The 16309-nt window shown below is 43.7% G+C and overlaps 1 protein-coding gene across 1 annotated transcript; it reads right to left on the bottom strand.

The window, feature by feature from the left end:
* Positions 1–2109: 2109 nt before the first annotated feature.
* On the bottom strand, positions 2110–14856 carry LOC138663035 (oocyte zinc finger protein XlCOF22-like). Its single transcript, XM_069749093.1, has 6 exons — positions 14674–14856; positions 14365–14544; positions 14158–14281; positions 13977–14074; positions 13688–13778; positions 2110–3594 (listed from the first exon to the last, which is right to left on the bottom strand). The coding sequence occupies exons 1-6, from the start codon at positions 14749–14751 to the stop codon at positions 2237–2239; spliced, it is 1929 nt and encodes a 642-aa protein (XP_069605194.1). The 5' UTR covers positions 14752–14856; the 3' UTR covers positions 2110–2236.
* Positions 14857–16309: the final 1453 nt, after the last annotated feature.

The following is a 16309-nucleotide window of genomic DNA, read 5'->3' as shown; positions in this document are numbered from 1 at the left end:
AATATCCCCTATCCTGGTATATATGGCCCCCTCATCATTTTCCTGGTATGCATGGATCTCTCATCCTTATCCTGGTATGCGTGGTCCCCATTTCGTTTTAGTACGCAGGTCCCTATCCCTATTCTGGTATGATTGGCCCCCATCCCGGTCCTAGTATGCATGGCCCCATCCTTATAATTGCCCCCCATCCTGGTATGCATGGCCCCATCAGAAAACATTAAAAAAAAAAAAAAAAACATTACACTTACCTACCTGGCGCTCCCTCCCAGCAGCTGCTTTATGCTTGTAAGCAGCACATGGCAGGGACGTCACAAGCAGAGCACAGCTGCCGCAGTACTCGCCGGGACTGTGCGCACAGAGAGCGGTGAGTATTCATTGCTCTTCAATAGTGCGCAGTGTCAGCCACCGGCTTCCTGCTGCTGCCGGCGGTCACGTGTGCGGCTACGTAAGAGAAATGAATATTCATTGGATTCATTCATCAGGAGACTATTTAATATTGAACTATATTCAAGCGAGACTAGACAAAGAAAACCCTAAAATCATGTATCATGTTAAAGGGAAACTGTCACCCCCAAAATTGAAGGTGAGCTAAGTCAACCGGCATCAGGGGCTTATCTACAGCATTCTGGAATGCTGTAGATACGCCCCCAATGTATCCTGAAAGATGAGAAAAAGAGGTTAGATTATACTCACCCAGGGGGGATCCGGTCCGATGGGCGTCGCGGTCTGGTCTAGGGCCTCCCATCTTCTTACAATGCGTCCTCTTCTTGTAGTCACGCTGCGGCTCTGGCGCAGGTGTACTTTTTCTGCCCTGTTGATGGCAGAGCAAAGTACTGCAGTACGCAGGTGCCAGGAAAGGTCACAGAGGCCCAGCGCCTGCGCACTGCAATTCTTTGCTCTGCCTTCAACAGGGCAGACAAAGTACGCCTGTGCCGGAGCCGCAGCGTGACTACAAGAAGAGGACGCATCGTAAGAAGATGGGAGGCCCTGGACCAGAACGCGACGCCCATCGGACCGGACCGCCCCTGGGTGAGTAAAATCTAACCTCTTTTTCTCATCGTTCAGGATACATCGGGGGCGTATCTGTTGTGAATTCTGTGGCTGAATTCACTCCTGTGGTCACAAGTGGTACTGCAGCTTCTGAGCTTCCTCCCTCAGGTGTTCTGGTGAGCTCGTTAACTGCTTCATTACTTAACTCCGCCTGATGCTGCTATCCTTGCTCCTTGTCAATGTTTCAGTGTTGGATTTGAGCTTCTCCTGATTGTTCCTGTGACCTGCTGCTCTGTATAGCTAAGTGCTTTTTGCTTTTTTGTTGCTTTTTTTCTGTCCAGCTTGTCTTTTGTTTTGCTGGAAGCTCTGAGACGCAAAGGGTGTACCGCCGTGCCGTTAGTTCGGCACGGTGGGTTTTTTTTGCCCCCTTTGCGTGGTTTTGCTTTAGGGTTTTTTGTAGACTGCAAAGTTCGCTTTACTGTCCTCGCTCTGTCCTAGAATATCGGGCCCCACTTTGCTGAATCTATTTCATCCCTACGTTTTGTCTTTTCATCTTACTCACAGTCATTATATGTGGGGGGCTGCCTTTTCCTTTGGGGAATTTCTCTGGGGCAAGTCAGGCCTATTTTTCTATCTTCAGGCTAGCTAGTTTCTTAGGCTGTGCCGAGTTGCCTAGGTAGTTGTTAGGCGCAATCCACAGCCGCTTTTAGTTGTGTTTAGGATAGGATCAGGTGTGCAGTCTACAGAGTTTCCACGTCTCAGAGCTCGTTCTTGTATTTTTGGGTATTTGTCAGATCACTGTGTGCGCTCTGATCGCTAAGCACACTGTGTTTCTGGATTGCCTTCATAACACCTGTCATTAGCAAACATATGAATATATGTCAATATTAAATAGTCTCCTGATGAGTCACCTTTGGTGAGGACGATGAAAACCGTAGAAATGAGAGGCTTGGAGAATGAGTGTCTATATGTTACCTCACCCTATATACTGAAATGTGGGGTACATGTTTTTCTATTAGTCACCTGCTGACTAACCATTATGGGTATAGTTTTACATTTGGAATGAATAAAGTTTAGTTTTATCCTTTTGTCAGCAAACATGAGGAATGACAAGAGACAACCCATTTAAGAAGATTCATTTTTGGTTAAAACTATTCCAACATTATGAACATAAAAAAGACTTCTCCCCTATGTGACGTCTCTGACGTTTATTAACAGTTGATTTCCAAGTAAAATATTTCCCACATTAAGAAAATGTAAAAGGCTTCTCGGTGTGACTGCTCTGATGTCTAACAAGAAGCGCTTTCCGGCTAAAATACTTCCCACAATCTGAACAGGAAAAAGGCTTCTCCCCTGTGTGGGTTCTTTGATGGCTATCAAGATCTATTTTCCATTTAAAACATTTCCCACATTCTGAACATGAAAAGGGCTTCTCCCCTGTGTGAGTTCTCTGGTGAGTAACAAGCAATGATTTATGTGCAAAATATTTCCCACATTCTGAACAGGAAAAAGGCTTCTCCCCTGTGTGAGTTTTCTGGTGACTAACAAGATGACATTTCCGGTTAAAACATTTCCCACATTCTGAACAGGAAAAAGGCTTCTCATCTGTGTGAGTTTTCTGGTGAATAACAAGATTCCCTTTCTGGGTAAAACATTTCCCACATTCTGAACAGGAAAAAGGTTTCTCCTCTGGGTGAGTTCTATGGTGAGATACAAGCAGTGATTTCTGTGCAAAACATTTCCCACATTCTGAACAGGAAAAAGGTTTCTCCTCTGTGTGAGTTCTATGGTGAGATACAAGCAGTGATTTCTGTGCAAAACATTTCCCACATTCTGAACAGGAAAAAGGTTTCTCCTCTGTGTGAGTTTTATGGTGAGATACAAGCAGTGATTTCTGTGCAAAACATTTCCCACATTCTGAACAGGAAAAAGGTTTCTCCTCGGCGTGAGTTCTATGGTGAGTAACAAGCAGTGATTTCCGTGCAAAACATTTTCCACATTCTGAACAGGAAAAAGGCTTCTCCCCTGTGTGAGTTGTATGGTGCCTAACCAAATCTGATTTCTGGATAAAACATTTACCACATTCTGAACAGGAAAAGGGCTTCTCCCCTGTGTGAGTTCTCTGGTGACTAACAAGAATCCCTTTCTGGTTAAAGCATTTACCACATTCTGAACAGGAAAAAGGCTTCTCCCCTGTGTGAGTTCTATGGTGCCTAACCAAATCTGATTTCTGGATAAAACATTTACCACATTCTGAGCAGGAAAAAGGCTTCTCCCCTGTGTGAGTTGTATGGTGCCTAACCAACTCTGATTTGTTGTTAAAACATTTCCCACATTCTGAACATGAAAATGACTTCTTTGCTCTAGGAGCAGTTTGTTTTTTAATGCCTCTTTTGTGACTTTGATTTTCCTTAGTAGTCAGTAATGAATCAGAAGATGGGACCTGTTTCATAGGATCAGATGACAGATCTTTGCTGTGAATGGATGATAATATATCTGGAGTAATGGCATTCACTTGAGTTGTATTTTGTAGGATCTCAAAATCATCAGATTTAAAAACTGAAGATGTCCGCTGTCCGTCTGATCTCCTGGTACAGTCATCTGCTAAGATAAAAAACAATTTTTTTAATAAAATATCCTTGAGTTTTATATTTTTGAAAATTTCTACTTAAACTGTCCATAAAAATGGCAAGCTATGTAAAAAACTTTACCAATACAATGACAGTTCGCAGTCTAATAGAAAACCTTGTTGGATGAACCAGTAGTGTGTGGTGTTCAACTGTTTGTTCATTCTGCCTCCCAAATATCAAATAAAAAGAAACCAATTAATGTTATGTAGGCAAAGATAATACCAATTGTCATCTCACAAAAACAAGTCCCCACTCAGGTCCATCATAATGGAAAAACAGAGGTTCCCACACTATTAGTGGCTCAAAGGCTATTGAAAACCAGCAGGGTTTCTATAAACCAATCCAGCAAAATCCGCTCTCACCTCTGAGTCTTGCAGTGTGCTCAAACAACATTTAAGATCCCTGTATTTAGCAATATTATAGTGAGAAGAATCCACTTAATTTGCGGTGTGTGTCTCCTGGAGCACAATCTGGGCATTATGTGCTGGGTAATAAAATGGCAAATGTGTAATTTTCACTCTCCAACATCCACTGCGTGTTAATTTCCAGAAACTGGCTGTGAAATCAAAATATTAATTCCTCCTACATACATGGTCAAAATTGTTGGTACCCCTCGTTTAATGACCGAAAAAACCACAACGGTCACAGAAATATCTTGAATCTGACAAAAGTAATAATAAATAAAAAATCTATAAATGAACAAATGACAGTCAGACATTGATTTTCAACCATATTTACACATAATTTAGAAAAAAATAAAACTTATGAAATAGGCATGGACAGGAATTATGGTACCCTTAAATTAACCACTTCGTGACTGCCAACGGTAGATAAACGTCGGTGCTAGCAGGCTTTGTGCAGCGCCGATGTTTGTCTACGGTCAGTGGTTTTGTGCTCACTGTGACCCCCACATACCTTATAAAGAGGGGATTCCGGCGCACATCGCTTACTGTGACCCCCGACCTCATCGAAACCTGATTGGTTAAGGTCCTGATGACGTCAGAGTCACACTAACCAATGAGGCAAATAACTATGAAAGTTTGTTACAGCAACAAACGTTCGCAGGCGATCAGCCTCAAAAAATTGCTGTTTCTCCTCAGATCTGTCAGTGAGAGATTAGAGGAGAAACACTGTTACAAGTGCTGCTGGCAACAGCTGTGTCAGTCAGCGATCTTGTTATACAGTAAAAAAAACCCAGATAAGGCAGGTTAGGGTTAGTGCTATAGTTAGGGTTAGTGTTGGGGCTAAAGTTAGGGTTTATTCTAATGTTAGGGTTAGGCTAATGAATTAAGGTACCTTCACACTGAACAACATTACAACGATAACGATAGCGATCCGTGACATTGCAGCGTCCTGGATAGCGATCTCGTTGTGTTTGACACGCAGCAGCGATCTGGATCCTGCTGTGACATCGCTGGTCGGAACTAGAAGGCCAGAACTTTATTTCGTTGCTGGATCACCCGCTGACATCGCTGAATCGGCGTGTGTGACGCCGATCCAGCGATGTGTTCACTGGTAACCAGGGTAAATATCGGGTTACTAAGCGCAGGGCCGCGCTTAGTAACCCGATGTTTACCCTGGTTACCATTGTAAATGTAAAAAAAAAAAAACACATACTCACATTCCGGTGCCTGTCACGTCCCCCGGCGTCCGCTTCCCTGCACTCCTCCTGCATCCTGTGTGAGCGCCGGCCGGCCGAAAAAGCAGAGCACAGTGGTGACGTCACCGCTCTGCTTTACGGCCGGCGCTTACACAGGATGCAGGAGGAGTGCAGGGAAGCGGACACCGGGGGACGTGACAGGCACCGGAATGTGAGTGTGTTTTTTTTTTTTTTACATTTACAATGGTAACCAGGGTAAACATCAGGTTACTAAGCGCGGCCCTGCGCTTAGCAACCCGATGTTTACCCTGGTTACCTGGGGACTTCGGCATCATTGGTCGCTGGAGAGCTGTTTGTGTGACAGGTCTCCAGCGACCACACAAGGACTTTCCAACGATCATGGCCAGGTCGTATCGCTGGTCGTGATCGTTGGAAAGTTGCTGAGTGTGACGGTACCTTTAGGCTTTTCTCAATTGTCTCACCAATAATTTGGTCACGTCAGTCACATCAGAGTTTTCCATTTCCGGAAAAAGAAAAAAAAACAAAATGGCATGTCAGTATTATAGTGCAGAGGAGACTTATGCACTTTTATGTTCTGACAGCGAAGAAAGTGCAGTGTCAGATGGCGATGTGGATTTTGAGGGCTTTAGTAGCAGCGATAGTGATAGCTCAGAAATGAGCAGTGATTCTGGTCCATCCTCACACACGAGGACCAGTACAACAAGAAGGACAAATAGCGCTTCTGGAGAAATGTCTCCAGTTCAGGGAACAATGCCCAGTACTAGCGCTGCCCCAAGGGCTTGTGAATTGGAGCACACCAATGTCCAAGTGGCTTTGCCTCTTGGTGTAGCATTTCCCAGATGGGAGGCTTCAGATTCGGCTACTCCATTCATCCCTAATTTTAATGCCATTCCAGGTATAAATGTGGAGGTGGAAAATTTTGGACCAGTTAATTTTTATAATTTGTTTCTGACAGATAGCGTGCTAGAGCATATTGTCCTACAAACAAATTTATATGCGTCCCAATTCATCAGCCAGAATCCACGATCCTATTATGCTAGATCAAATTTAAAGACACCAACTAATGTCCTGGAAATGAAAATTTTTTTCAGGACTTACATTCGCTATGATGCTTGTTAAAAAAGCAACATTCAGTCGTATTGGTCCAACCGCCCTGTTCAAGCCACCCCTATGTTGTCTACCATTCTTCCTAGGACCCGTTGTTAAATGCTCATGAGATTTTGGCATTTTAATGACAATATTCAGTGCCTGCCCAGAGATGCCCCAGAACATGACAGACTAATCAAAATCAGACCCATCATCGAAGACTCGACAGAAGAGTTCTTAAAGCTTTACACCCCAGCAGAAAACATTTCCATTGATAAATCCCTTGTAAAATTCAAAGGAAGACTGTACCTCAAGCAATTTATTCCTTCTAAGAGGGCAAGGTTCGGAATAAAGCTCTATTAAATGTGCAAGAGTTCATCCGGATACACATCAGCTTTTCACATTTATGAGGGGAAAGATAGCCAACTAAACCCACCAGGATGTCCTACTTATCTGGGGACATCTGGAAAAATCATTTTGGAGCTGATAACTCCATTTTTACAAAAAGGCTACAACCTGTATGTTGACAACTACTACACCAGCATACCCTTATTTAAAAGTCTGGTTGAACACAACATGGGGGCTTGTGGGACTATTTTCAAAAACCGTCTGGGGTTTCCACAATCATTGGTCAACAAAAAGTTCACAAAAGGAGCAGACAGGGGCTTTACACAATGGAGAGCTGCTTGCCCTTAAGTACAAGGATAAAAAACATATTTTTATCCTGAGCTCGATCCACACAGATGCCACAAGGGCCACTGCAGACCAACAGGGATCCACTACTGCAAAACCTGTGTCTGTCATTGACTACAACAAATATATGGGGGGTGTGGACCTTGCAGATTAGGATCTACAGCCATACCGGGTATCAAGAAAATCATATACCTAGTATAAAAAGTTAGTCATTTATTTGTTTCAGGTGGCCTCATATAATTCTTTTGTGTTATACAAAAAAGCCGGAAATGCAGATACTTTCCTTGATTATCAGGAAAAGGTCATTGAAAATGTTGTCCCCGCCAATCCTTTAGAATCTGAAGATGTCAGAAGACTCACTGAGGGACATTTTATTGCACTCATTCCAGCAACTGAAATAAGAAAGAACCCCCAGAGAAGATGTCGTGTATGTTCCAAGAGAGGAATGAGGCATGATACCCGCTATTATTGCCCACAATGCCCATCATTGCCAGCCTTATGCCTCCATGACTGCTTTAAAATCTTCCACACAGAACCACGTTTTAAGTGGTTTTGACAGTCAAGCATTTGGTTTATTTAGTGACAAACACATCTGAGTAGAGCTGACATAACAATTTCCGGGTGTAGGTGGGGGGATGTCTCCAGAGACACAAGCTGGGCACAATATATTGGGCACTACAATGACATTTTTGCAATTTTTGCTCCAAAACTTCCATTACGTGTTTCTGGAAATCATCCGTGTAGTGAAAATGGTCACGATATCCATAGGTGAATAACCAGAGTGATGTCATTTCCAAAATGGGGTCACTTCAGGAGGGATTCTGTTGTTCTGGCACTTAGCGGCTCTCCAAAGTGCCATAACAGCAGAATCCCCCCTGAAGTGACCCCATTTTGGAAATGACACTCCTCTGGGAATTGGAAATGACACCCCTCTGGGAATTCATCTATGGGTGTAGTGACCATTTACCTATCTACCTATTTTCCAATGTAAAATTTGGGATTAAAACATTTTAGTGGTAAAAATGTAATTATTTTTTCTTCACTGCCCAATGGTATAATTTTCTATGGAACAGCTGTGGTGTCAGTACGCTCACTGCACAACTAGAAGAATTCAGTCAGGGAAGTATTTTGTAAAATGCAGTCGCTTTTGCTGTTCTGGCACCTCAGGGGCTCTGACAATGTGACATGTCACCCACAAACAATTCCAGCAAAACCTGCTCTCCAATATGGCGCTCCTTCCCTTCCGAGCTCTACCATGCACCCAAACAGTGGTTTATCCCCAAATATGGGGTGTCAGCATACTCAGGACAAATTGCACAACAACTTTTGGGGTCAAATTTCTCCTGTTACCCTTTAAAAAAAAATTGAAGGCGAAAAGTTTATTTGTTGTGGAAAAAATATGATTTTTTTTATTTTCATGGCTTTACGTTATAAACTTCTGTGAATCACCTGTGGGTTAATGGTGCTCAATACAAATCCAGTTAAGTTTCCTAAGGGGTCTAGTTTCCCACATGGTGTCACTTGTGGGGGGTTTCCACTGTTTAGGCATATCAGGGGCTCTCCAAAGGCGAATTATTCCAGCATATTTTACATTCAAAAAGTCAAATGACGCACCTTCCTTTCCAAGCCCTGCCGTTAACCCAAACAGTAGATTTCCCCACATATGGGGTATCGGCATGCTCAGGAGAAATTGCAAAATGAAATGTATAGACCATTTTCTCCTGTTCCCCTTGCGAAAGTAAAAAAAAATTAGGTCTAAAGGAAAATTTTTATGAAAGAAAAGTAAATGTTTATTTTTTCCTTCCACGTTCCATTCATTGCTGTGAAGCACCTGAAGGGTTAATAAACTTATTGAATGTGGTTTTGAGCACCTTGAGGGGTGCAGTTTTTAGAATGGTGTCACTTTTGGGTATTTTGTCATATTGACCCACCCAAACTCACTTCAAATGTTAGGTGGTTCTTAAAAAATGGTTTTGAAAATGTTGTTCTAAAAATGAGAAATCACTGGTCAACTTTTAACCCTTATGCCTTCCTAACAAAAAAAATTTGTTTCCAAAATTGTGCTGATGTAAAGTAGACATGTGGGAAATGTTAAATATTAGCTATTTTGTGTGATAGGACTTATTTTTATGCTCTTAAATCAGAAAAAGTTTAGAAAATTGCGAAATTTTCAAAATTTTTGCCAAGTTTCCATTTTTTTTATCAAATAAGCACAAGTTATATCAAAGAAATTTTATCACTATCATAAAGTACAATATGTCACAAGAAAGCAGTCTCAGAATCACCAGGATTCGTTGAAGCGTTTTAGAGTTATGACCTCATAAAATGACTGGTCAGAATTGAAAAAATTGGTCCAATTACAAAGGCAAAAACAGGCTCTGGCGTGAAAGGGTTAATATTTTGTTGCACAACCTTTTGAGGCAATTACTGCAATCAAACGATTCCAGTAACTGTCAATGAGACTTCTGCACCTCTCGACAGGTATATTGGCCCCCGACTCAAGAGCAAACTGCTCCAGTTGTCTCCTGTCTGAAGGTTGCCTTTTCCAGATGTTTCAGCTCTTTCCAAAGATGCTCAATAGGATTTAGGTCAGGGCTCACAGAAGGCCACTTCAGAATAGTCCAATGTTTCCCTCTTAGCCATTCTTGGGTGTTTTTAGCTGTGTGTTTTGGGTCATCATCCTGTTGCAAGACCCATGACCTGCGACTGAGACCAAGCTTTCTGACATCGGGAAGCACATTTCTGTCCAGAATCCCTTGGTAGTTTTGAGATTTCATTGTACCCTGCACAGATTCTAGATACCATGTGCCAGATGCAGCAAAGCAGCCCCAGAACATAACAGAGCCTACTCCATGTTTCACAGTAGGGACAGTGTTCTTTTTTTTATATGCTTCATTTTTCCTTCTGTGAACATAGAGCTGACGTGCCTTGCCAAAAAGTTCAATTTTTGACTCATCTGTCCATAGCACATTCTCCCAGAAGCTTTGTGGCTTGTCAACATGTAGTTTGGCAAATTCCAGTCTGTTTTGTTTTTTTTCAACAATGGTGTCCTCCTTTGGTCGTCTCCCATGAAGTCCACTTTGGCTCATACAACGATGGATGGTGCGATCTAACACTGATGCTCCTTGAGCTTGGAGTTCACCTTTAATCTGTTTAGAAGTTTTTCTGGGCTCTTTTGTTACCATTCGTATTATAAGTCTCATTGATTTGATAAGCAATTACCCAAGCCCATAAACCCAACACAGGAATAGGCTACACTCCGTAACAAGATTTAAACATAACGATCCTCCTGTGATTCTCAACACTAGGATCAAGAACTGTTTCACAACATGAGATTTAAAACAGTTCAATTTATTTATTTAAACATCAATAGATAGCAAGACAGTAAAAACGAATGGTGCCTCAGACCAAACAAAACAGAACCGGAGGCTAAGCAAAAAGTGGAACACAGCAAAAATGATTAAGAAAAAGGATTTTTTTTTCTTTTTAATCCACAGAGTTTGAGATCCTCTAATAAAAAAGGTATATATGTCTATATAGTCTATAACACGTTTGCAACACTCTCAATTGAGCTCTAATAATATAATATTTGCAACAAACAACTGACCATGCTGTCAGTGGACAGAGGGGAAAGAAAGACAAAAAGTCATAGCCATAATTTCAGAACAGGTGCTAAGGGCGCAATTCACCCATATAGCGGAACACCTCTGACAAAATGCTATCGTATAATCCGTTCAAAACCCCACACATATACATATTGCACAAGATCAGTTCCTCAACATATTACCTTTGTGCGTGTCCCACAGAAAATCCACTACCAAGTGACAGGCTGTGCCTCCGAACCCCAACGCGCGTTTCGCGGTTGCTTTTTCCTGGGGGTGTGTCTATGGACAGGCGTCATACGACTTATACGATCACGCAACCAATCGGTGTAAATTGGGAGGAGTTATACTATCAGGAAACCAATAAGTGTACAGAGGCAGGTCTACATTTCTGAATAATATGTGCAACTGTAGTCACAGGAACATCATTCTGGTTGGAGATGGTCTTATAGCTTTTACCTTTAACATGTTTGTCTATAATTTTCTTTCTAACCTCCTGAGACAACTCTTTCCTTCGCTTCCTCTGATACATGTTGAGTGTGATACACACCATGTCACCAAACAGCACAGTGAGTATCTGTAGCCCTATATACTAGCCAGCGGCGCCTGTCCAGTAGCATCTATCTCTCACTTATAGATGCTACTGCGCAAGCGCCTCTATCGCTGGTGACATTTTGCTTGATGAAATTTTTTTTCTAAGCCTCCCAATAGCCACAATATTATAGTCATTATCAACAATACTATCAATGCTATTGTAACAACTCTGCTGGCATCACGGCATGGCCTCACATCTCTCACACAATCTTACCCACTGCTCCAGGCCATGATGTGGTTTCTGTTTCATGCCAGCTCCATGTTCTGTGTCTCTGCTCTGTGCATGCTTCATAACTATGTGTATAGGGGGCCGGCGCCTGAACTCTCTGGTTCTTATAGGAATCACGTGCATCTGTCTAATCAGTTCCTGACCAATTACCAAGAGGCCTCCTGTATATAGTGCAGCTCCACCCTGTGGTCTGGGCCTGTGCAACTTACTCCCTCAGTCAGTTCTTAGCTGCTGAGGTGCCAGGTCCTGTCTCGGTTACTCTCTCTTGTCTGCCACCCAGGGGGGCATTGTACCCTGGTCTGTGTCCTGTGTAGCCACCCAGTGGGGCTTCGTACCCTGGCCTATGTCTGCCACCCAGAGGGGCTTCGTACCCTAGCCTATGTCTATGTCTGTGTCTTGTCTCGTTCCTGACTCTGTCTTAGTCTAGTCCTATTCCACTGTCTATTTATATCTGTTTATATCTATCTTGGCGTTACCTCCTGTGGTTCCGCTCTTGGCTGTGGTTCCGCTCTTGGCTCCGCCTCCAGCGTCTCCGCTCTTGGCTCCGCCTCCAGCGTCTCCGCTCTTGGCTCCGCCTCCAGCGTCTCCGCTCTTGGCTCCGCCTCCAGCGTCTCCGCTCTTGGCTCTGCCTCCTGCGTCTCCGCTCTTGGCTCTGCCTCCTGCGTCTCCGCTCTTGGCTCCGCCTCCAGCGTCTCCGCTCTTGGCTCCGCCTCCAGCGTCTCTGCTCTTGGCTCTGCCTCCAGCGTCTCCGCTCTTGGCTCTAGCTCTTGTGCTTTCGCTCTGCATCCGCTCTTGCGGTCTTTCTCTACTTGTTACTTAGTCCTCCTGTCTGAACAGGTTCCTACCTGTTTCACATACCTGCCTGCAGACCGGTCCCTACCGGTTCTCACTATGTTCCAGCCGTACCTGCCTGCCTACCAGAGAGCCAGCCGTGTCCGCCTGTCAGCCAGAGTGCCTGCTTGCCTATGTTCCGTTCCTTAGTGGGATCAGCAGCCACAGCCAGACATCACCCTGGAGTGGCACCTGGTAGCTTCCTATTGCACAAGTCTGATCTCACCATCAGAGGCTCCAGCGAACACCTAGGAAGCTACTTGGTTATGCCCCTTCCAGGGAAGTTTGGTCTGTGGTCCAGTGGGGCCACACCCCCGTATGCCCGTGCCAACCAGTCTGGGCGCGTGCATGACAGCTATTATATGCATTATGTAAAAATGGGAGCAGGTCAGTGAGGGATCAGCAACCTGTCATAAGCCAATACAGATGAATATGTAATCAGAGCACCACATAAAGCCCCGCCCCAGAGCACCACATAAAGCCCCACCCACAGCCCACCCACAGCCCCGCCCCAGATCACCAAATAAAGCCCCGACCACAGCCCCACCCGAGAGCAGCAGATAAAGCCCCACCCCAGAGCAGAACCAGATTAGAGAAAATAATATTGCTCCCCATTTCGGGAGATTGTGCAGTAATCTGAATTTCTTAGGATCAAAAACAATGTAATTTATGAGGTGGAGTGAATCCATGAAACCAGGGCTGGAGCCAACACATCTCCTGCAGGCGGGAATAAATGTATATTAGAGCCATCAGCCACGCACAGCTCAGAGATATATCATGGCACCGGTGTGATGGGTTTATGTAGATTATCACAATCCTCCTTGAAGTTAGTCGGTTTTAATACAAATTGAAAAGTCCGGATAAAGGGAAACTCTGTTATTGTCCAGAAATTCACACTTGGCCTCACTGCACATTTAATGTTGTCGATCATAAAAGTGAAGTTTGGCCAGAAAGACTGGACCTGGTCTTGTAGGGACCATATGATCACATTCAGCAGCACAGAAGGGAGAGAAGGGAGATTCATCCGATAAGATCTAAGGGTTCTAGGAAGCCAACAGCATCATTGCCCTCCGCTTTCTCTTACAGGCCCATCAGAATATTTTTCTTCAAGTGATTTTCTATCTTGTCAGCACATTCTACGTACGCTGTCACTTGGCTTTATAATTTACAGATCTGGGCAGGTAACAGCATCTCCTAAACCCAGGGGGTAGGTGGATCTACCAGGTTATAAGTTGTATAGAAAAGAAATTTCAATGACCAAAATTACAGTTTTGGGTGGAGGAGAATGTTGTGGTCTAGAGGCAAAATGGTGATCATGGTGATACGGCCGGACTACACCACTGATAAAGCAGCCACAGCCGGTGACTGAGAAGAATCTGTGACTTCTCTGCATTTAGTGGTCACTACTCACCTGGGTAGTCATATGTGGGAATCTCCTCTTTACACCACTCATCCCCCCTCACATATGTCTCTGTAGTATTAATATGGGTCAGATCTTCCCCCTGAAACAAATATTATAAAAGTCACATACAGATGGAGAAGTCACATCTATGATCAGCTTTAATCCTGACATCTCCACCGCTCTCATTACACAAGTATAAAACATATAATACTGGTGGATAAAACAAGACTGAGCACAAGACCTTCACCGGCGTCTACACATCATAGGGGAGATCTCCTGACACCTTCTCTCCGTCTACCTGATGATCCTGAGGAACATTGGGATCTTCTTGGTTACAGTCCTGTGGAAGAAGAGGACGGGGACATCTCTCTGGTGTTGTCCTCTTACTGGATAGATCTGGAGGAAACACATACAGGGACTGAATTCATTCTTTACATACAGATAATTATGGGCCGTGTGTATTTAGTCCTGTCTATTACCTGGAGATGTGAGGGGCTGGGGAACCTCCATTATGACGTTCTTGTACAGATGTCTGTGTCCTTCTAAATACTCCCACTCCTCCATGGAGAAATAGACAGCGACATCCTGACACCTTATAGGAACCTGACACATTCAATGATACCGTCATCTCCCCGATCCCTTCATAGTGTTACTGTATAATGTCCCAGCATTCCCAGCAGTGTCACCTCTCCAGTCAGCAGCTCAATCATCTTGTAGATGAGTTCTAGGATCTTCTGGTCATTGATGTCCTCATGGATCAGGGGGTGAGGTGGAAGCCCCGTGATTGGGCTCAGGGGTCTTCCCCATCCCTCAGACACAGGGTCCTGACAGCGATCACTAGAGGTCTTCTTCACCACTGTGTAATCCTGGTAATGGAGAGACACATTAATACATCTCACTACAGACATTTCCAGAGTCCTCAACTCTCCAGTTCTGTCCATCTGTTATTCCCATAGATAAGAATGATGTAATGTGACGTCATCAGAATCTCTCACCTCTCCAATAAGCCGGAAGAGGATCTCTAGGGCGAGGTGTAATATCCTCTCCGCCATCTTCTCTCTGTCCATATCCATCTTTGATGGGTAAATCAGGAAAATTCTCTTTTGTAGAAGATCTTCACTGAGAGGATCCGATATTGTAGAGAGCTGAATGAGAAGATGAGCCGATGTAACATCATAAGAATCCTGTGTAATAATACAATTACTGGAGATAATAAGGGAAACATATGAGGAGATTTATTATTTTACAGTATTTAGTTTCCTTCTTTACATCTACTAATAAATCCTATATATTTAGGCCACAGACAACAAGCAGTTTCTTCCTCGGAGTCGGCAGCTGAATACGTTTCTCATAGACTCATCTTCCATAACGCTAATTCTCGTCTCATTTACCGACCCGGGAATCGGCATTAGCAATACTGCAGGAGATATTCATCACACGCGACATGAGAAATAACTACTTCATGATGAGGACGACATCTTCATCTTCTACTACGGCTCTAGAAACAGATTTGGCCAGAGTTGGTCACTGACTCCATCCCCTCCGGCCGTCTATATGAAGGTTTCCCTTAGATCTCAGGTCTGATTCACACACAGCCTAGGAAGGGGGTAATACCCATGGAGCTTCCCAGGATAGTAATATCAGCTCACAACTGTATACTTAGCCTTTAGTGGCTATTAAAATGGGGGACCTCCCAAAAAAGTGACATAGGGTCCCCCTATATTTAGTAACCAGCAAAGGCTATGCAGACAGTTGCGGATTGATATTAATAGCCTAGGAAGGAGCCATGAATACTGCGCCCCAGGCTAAAAATATCAGCTCTCAGCCGCCCGAAAAGGCACATATCTAAGATGCACCAATTCTGACACTTAGCATCTGTCTTCCCACTTGCCATTTAGTGGATAGCGCTGAAATGATGAGGTTTAACAATGATAAATGTAAGGTTATACACATGGGAAGAAGGAATCAATATCACCATTACATACTGAACGGGAAACCACTGGGTAAATCTGACAAGGAGAAGGACTTGGGGATCCTAGTTAATGATAAACTTACCTGGAGCAGCCAGTGCCAGGCAGCAGCTGCCAAGGCAAACAGGATCATGGGGTGCATTAAAAGAGGTCTGGATACACATGATGAGAGCATTATACTGCCTCTGTACAAATCCCTAGTTAGACCGCACATGGAGTACTGTGTCCAGTTTTGGGCACCGGTGCTCAGGAAGGATATAATGGAACTAGAGAGAGTACAAAGGAGGGCAACAAAATTAATAAAGGGGATGGGAGAACTACAATACCCAGATAGATTTGCGAAATTAGGATTATTTAGTCTAGAAAAAAGACGACTGAGGGGCGATCTAATAACCATGTATAAGTATATAAGGGGACAATACAAATATCTCGCTGAGGATCTGTTTATACCAAGGAAGGTGACGGGCACAAGGGGGCATTCTTTGCGTCTGGAGGAGAGAAGGTTTTTCCACCAACATAATAATAATAATTTTTATTTATATAGCGCCAACATATTCCGCAGCGCTTTACAAATTATAGAGGGGACTTGTACATACAATAGACATTACAGCATAACAGAAATACAGTTTAAAACAGATACCAGGAGGAATGAGGGCCCTGC

The sequence above is a fragment of the Ranitomeya imitator genome, chromosome 2, assembly GCF_032444005.1.
Source record: "Ranitomeya imitator isolate aRanImi1 chromosome 2, aRanImi1.pri, whole genome shotgun sequence".
NCBI lineage: Eukaryota > Metazoa > Chordata > Amphibia > Anura > Dendrobatidae > Ranitomeya > Ranitomeya imitator.
The sequence above is the reverse complement of the archived record's forward strand: the minus strand, read 5'-3'. Positions and strand labels throughout refer to the sequence as shown.

What these genes read in the sequence shown, in the direction of transcription:
- LOC138663035 (XM_069749093.1), bottom strand. Translation starts at nt 14,751, where the DNA reads ATGGATATGGACAGAGAGAAGATGGCGGAGAGGATATTACACCTCGCC. An exon ending in TCTTCCGGCTTATTGGAGAG is followed by an intron (nt 14,545 to 14,673) that starts GTGAGAGATTCT and finishes CTCCATTACCAG; the next exon opens with GATTACACAGTGGTGAAGAA. An exon ending in ATGTTCCTCAGGATCATCAG is followed by an intron (nt 13,779 to 13,976) that starts GTAGACGGAGAG and finishes TATTTGTTTCAG; the next exon opens with GGGGAAGATCTGACCCATAT.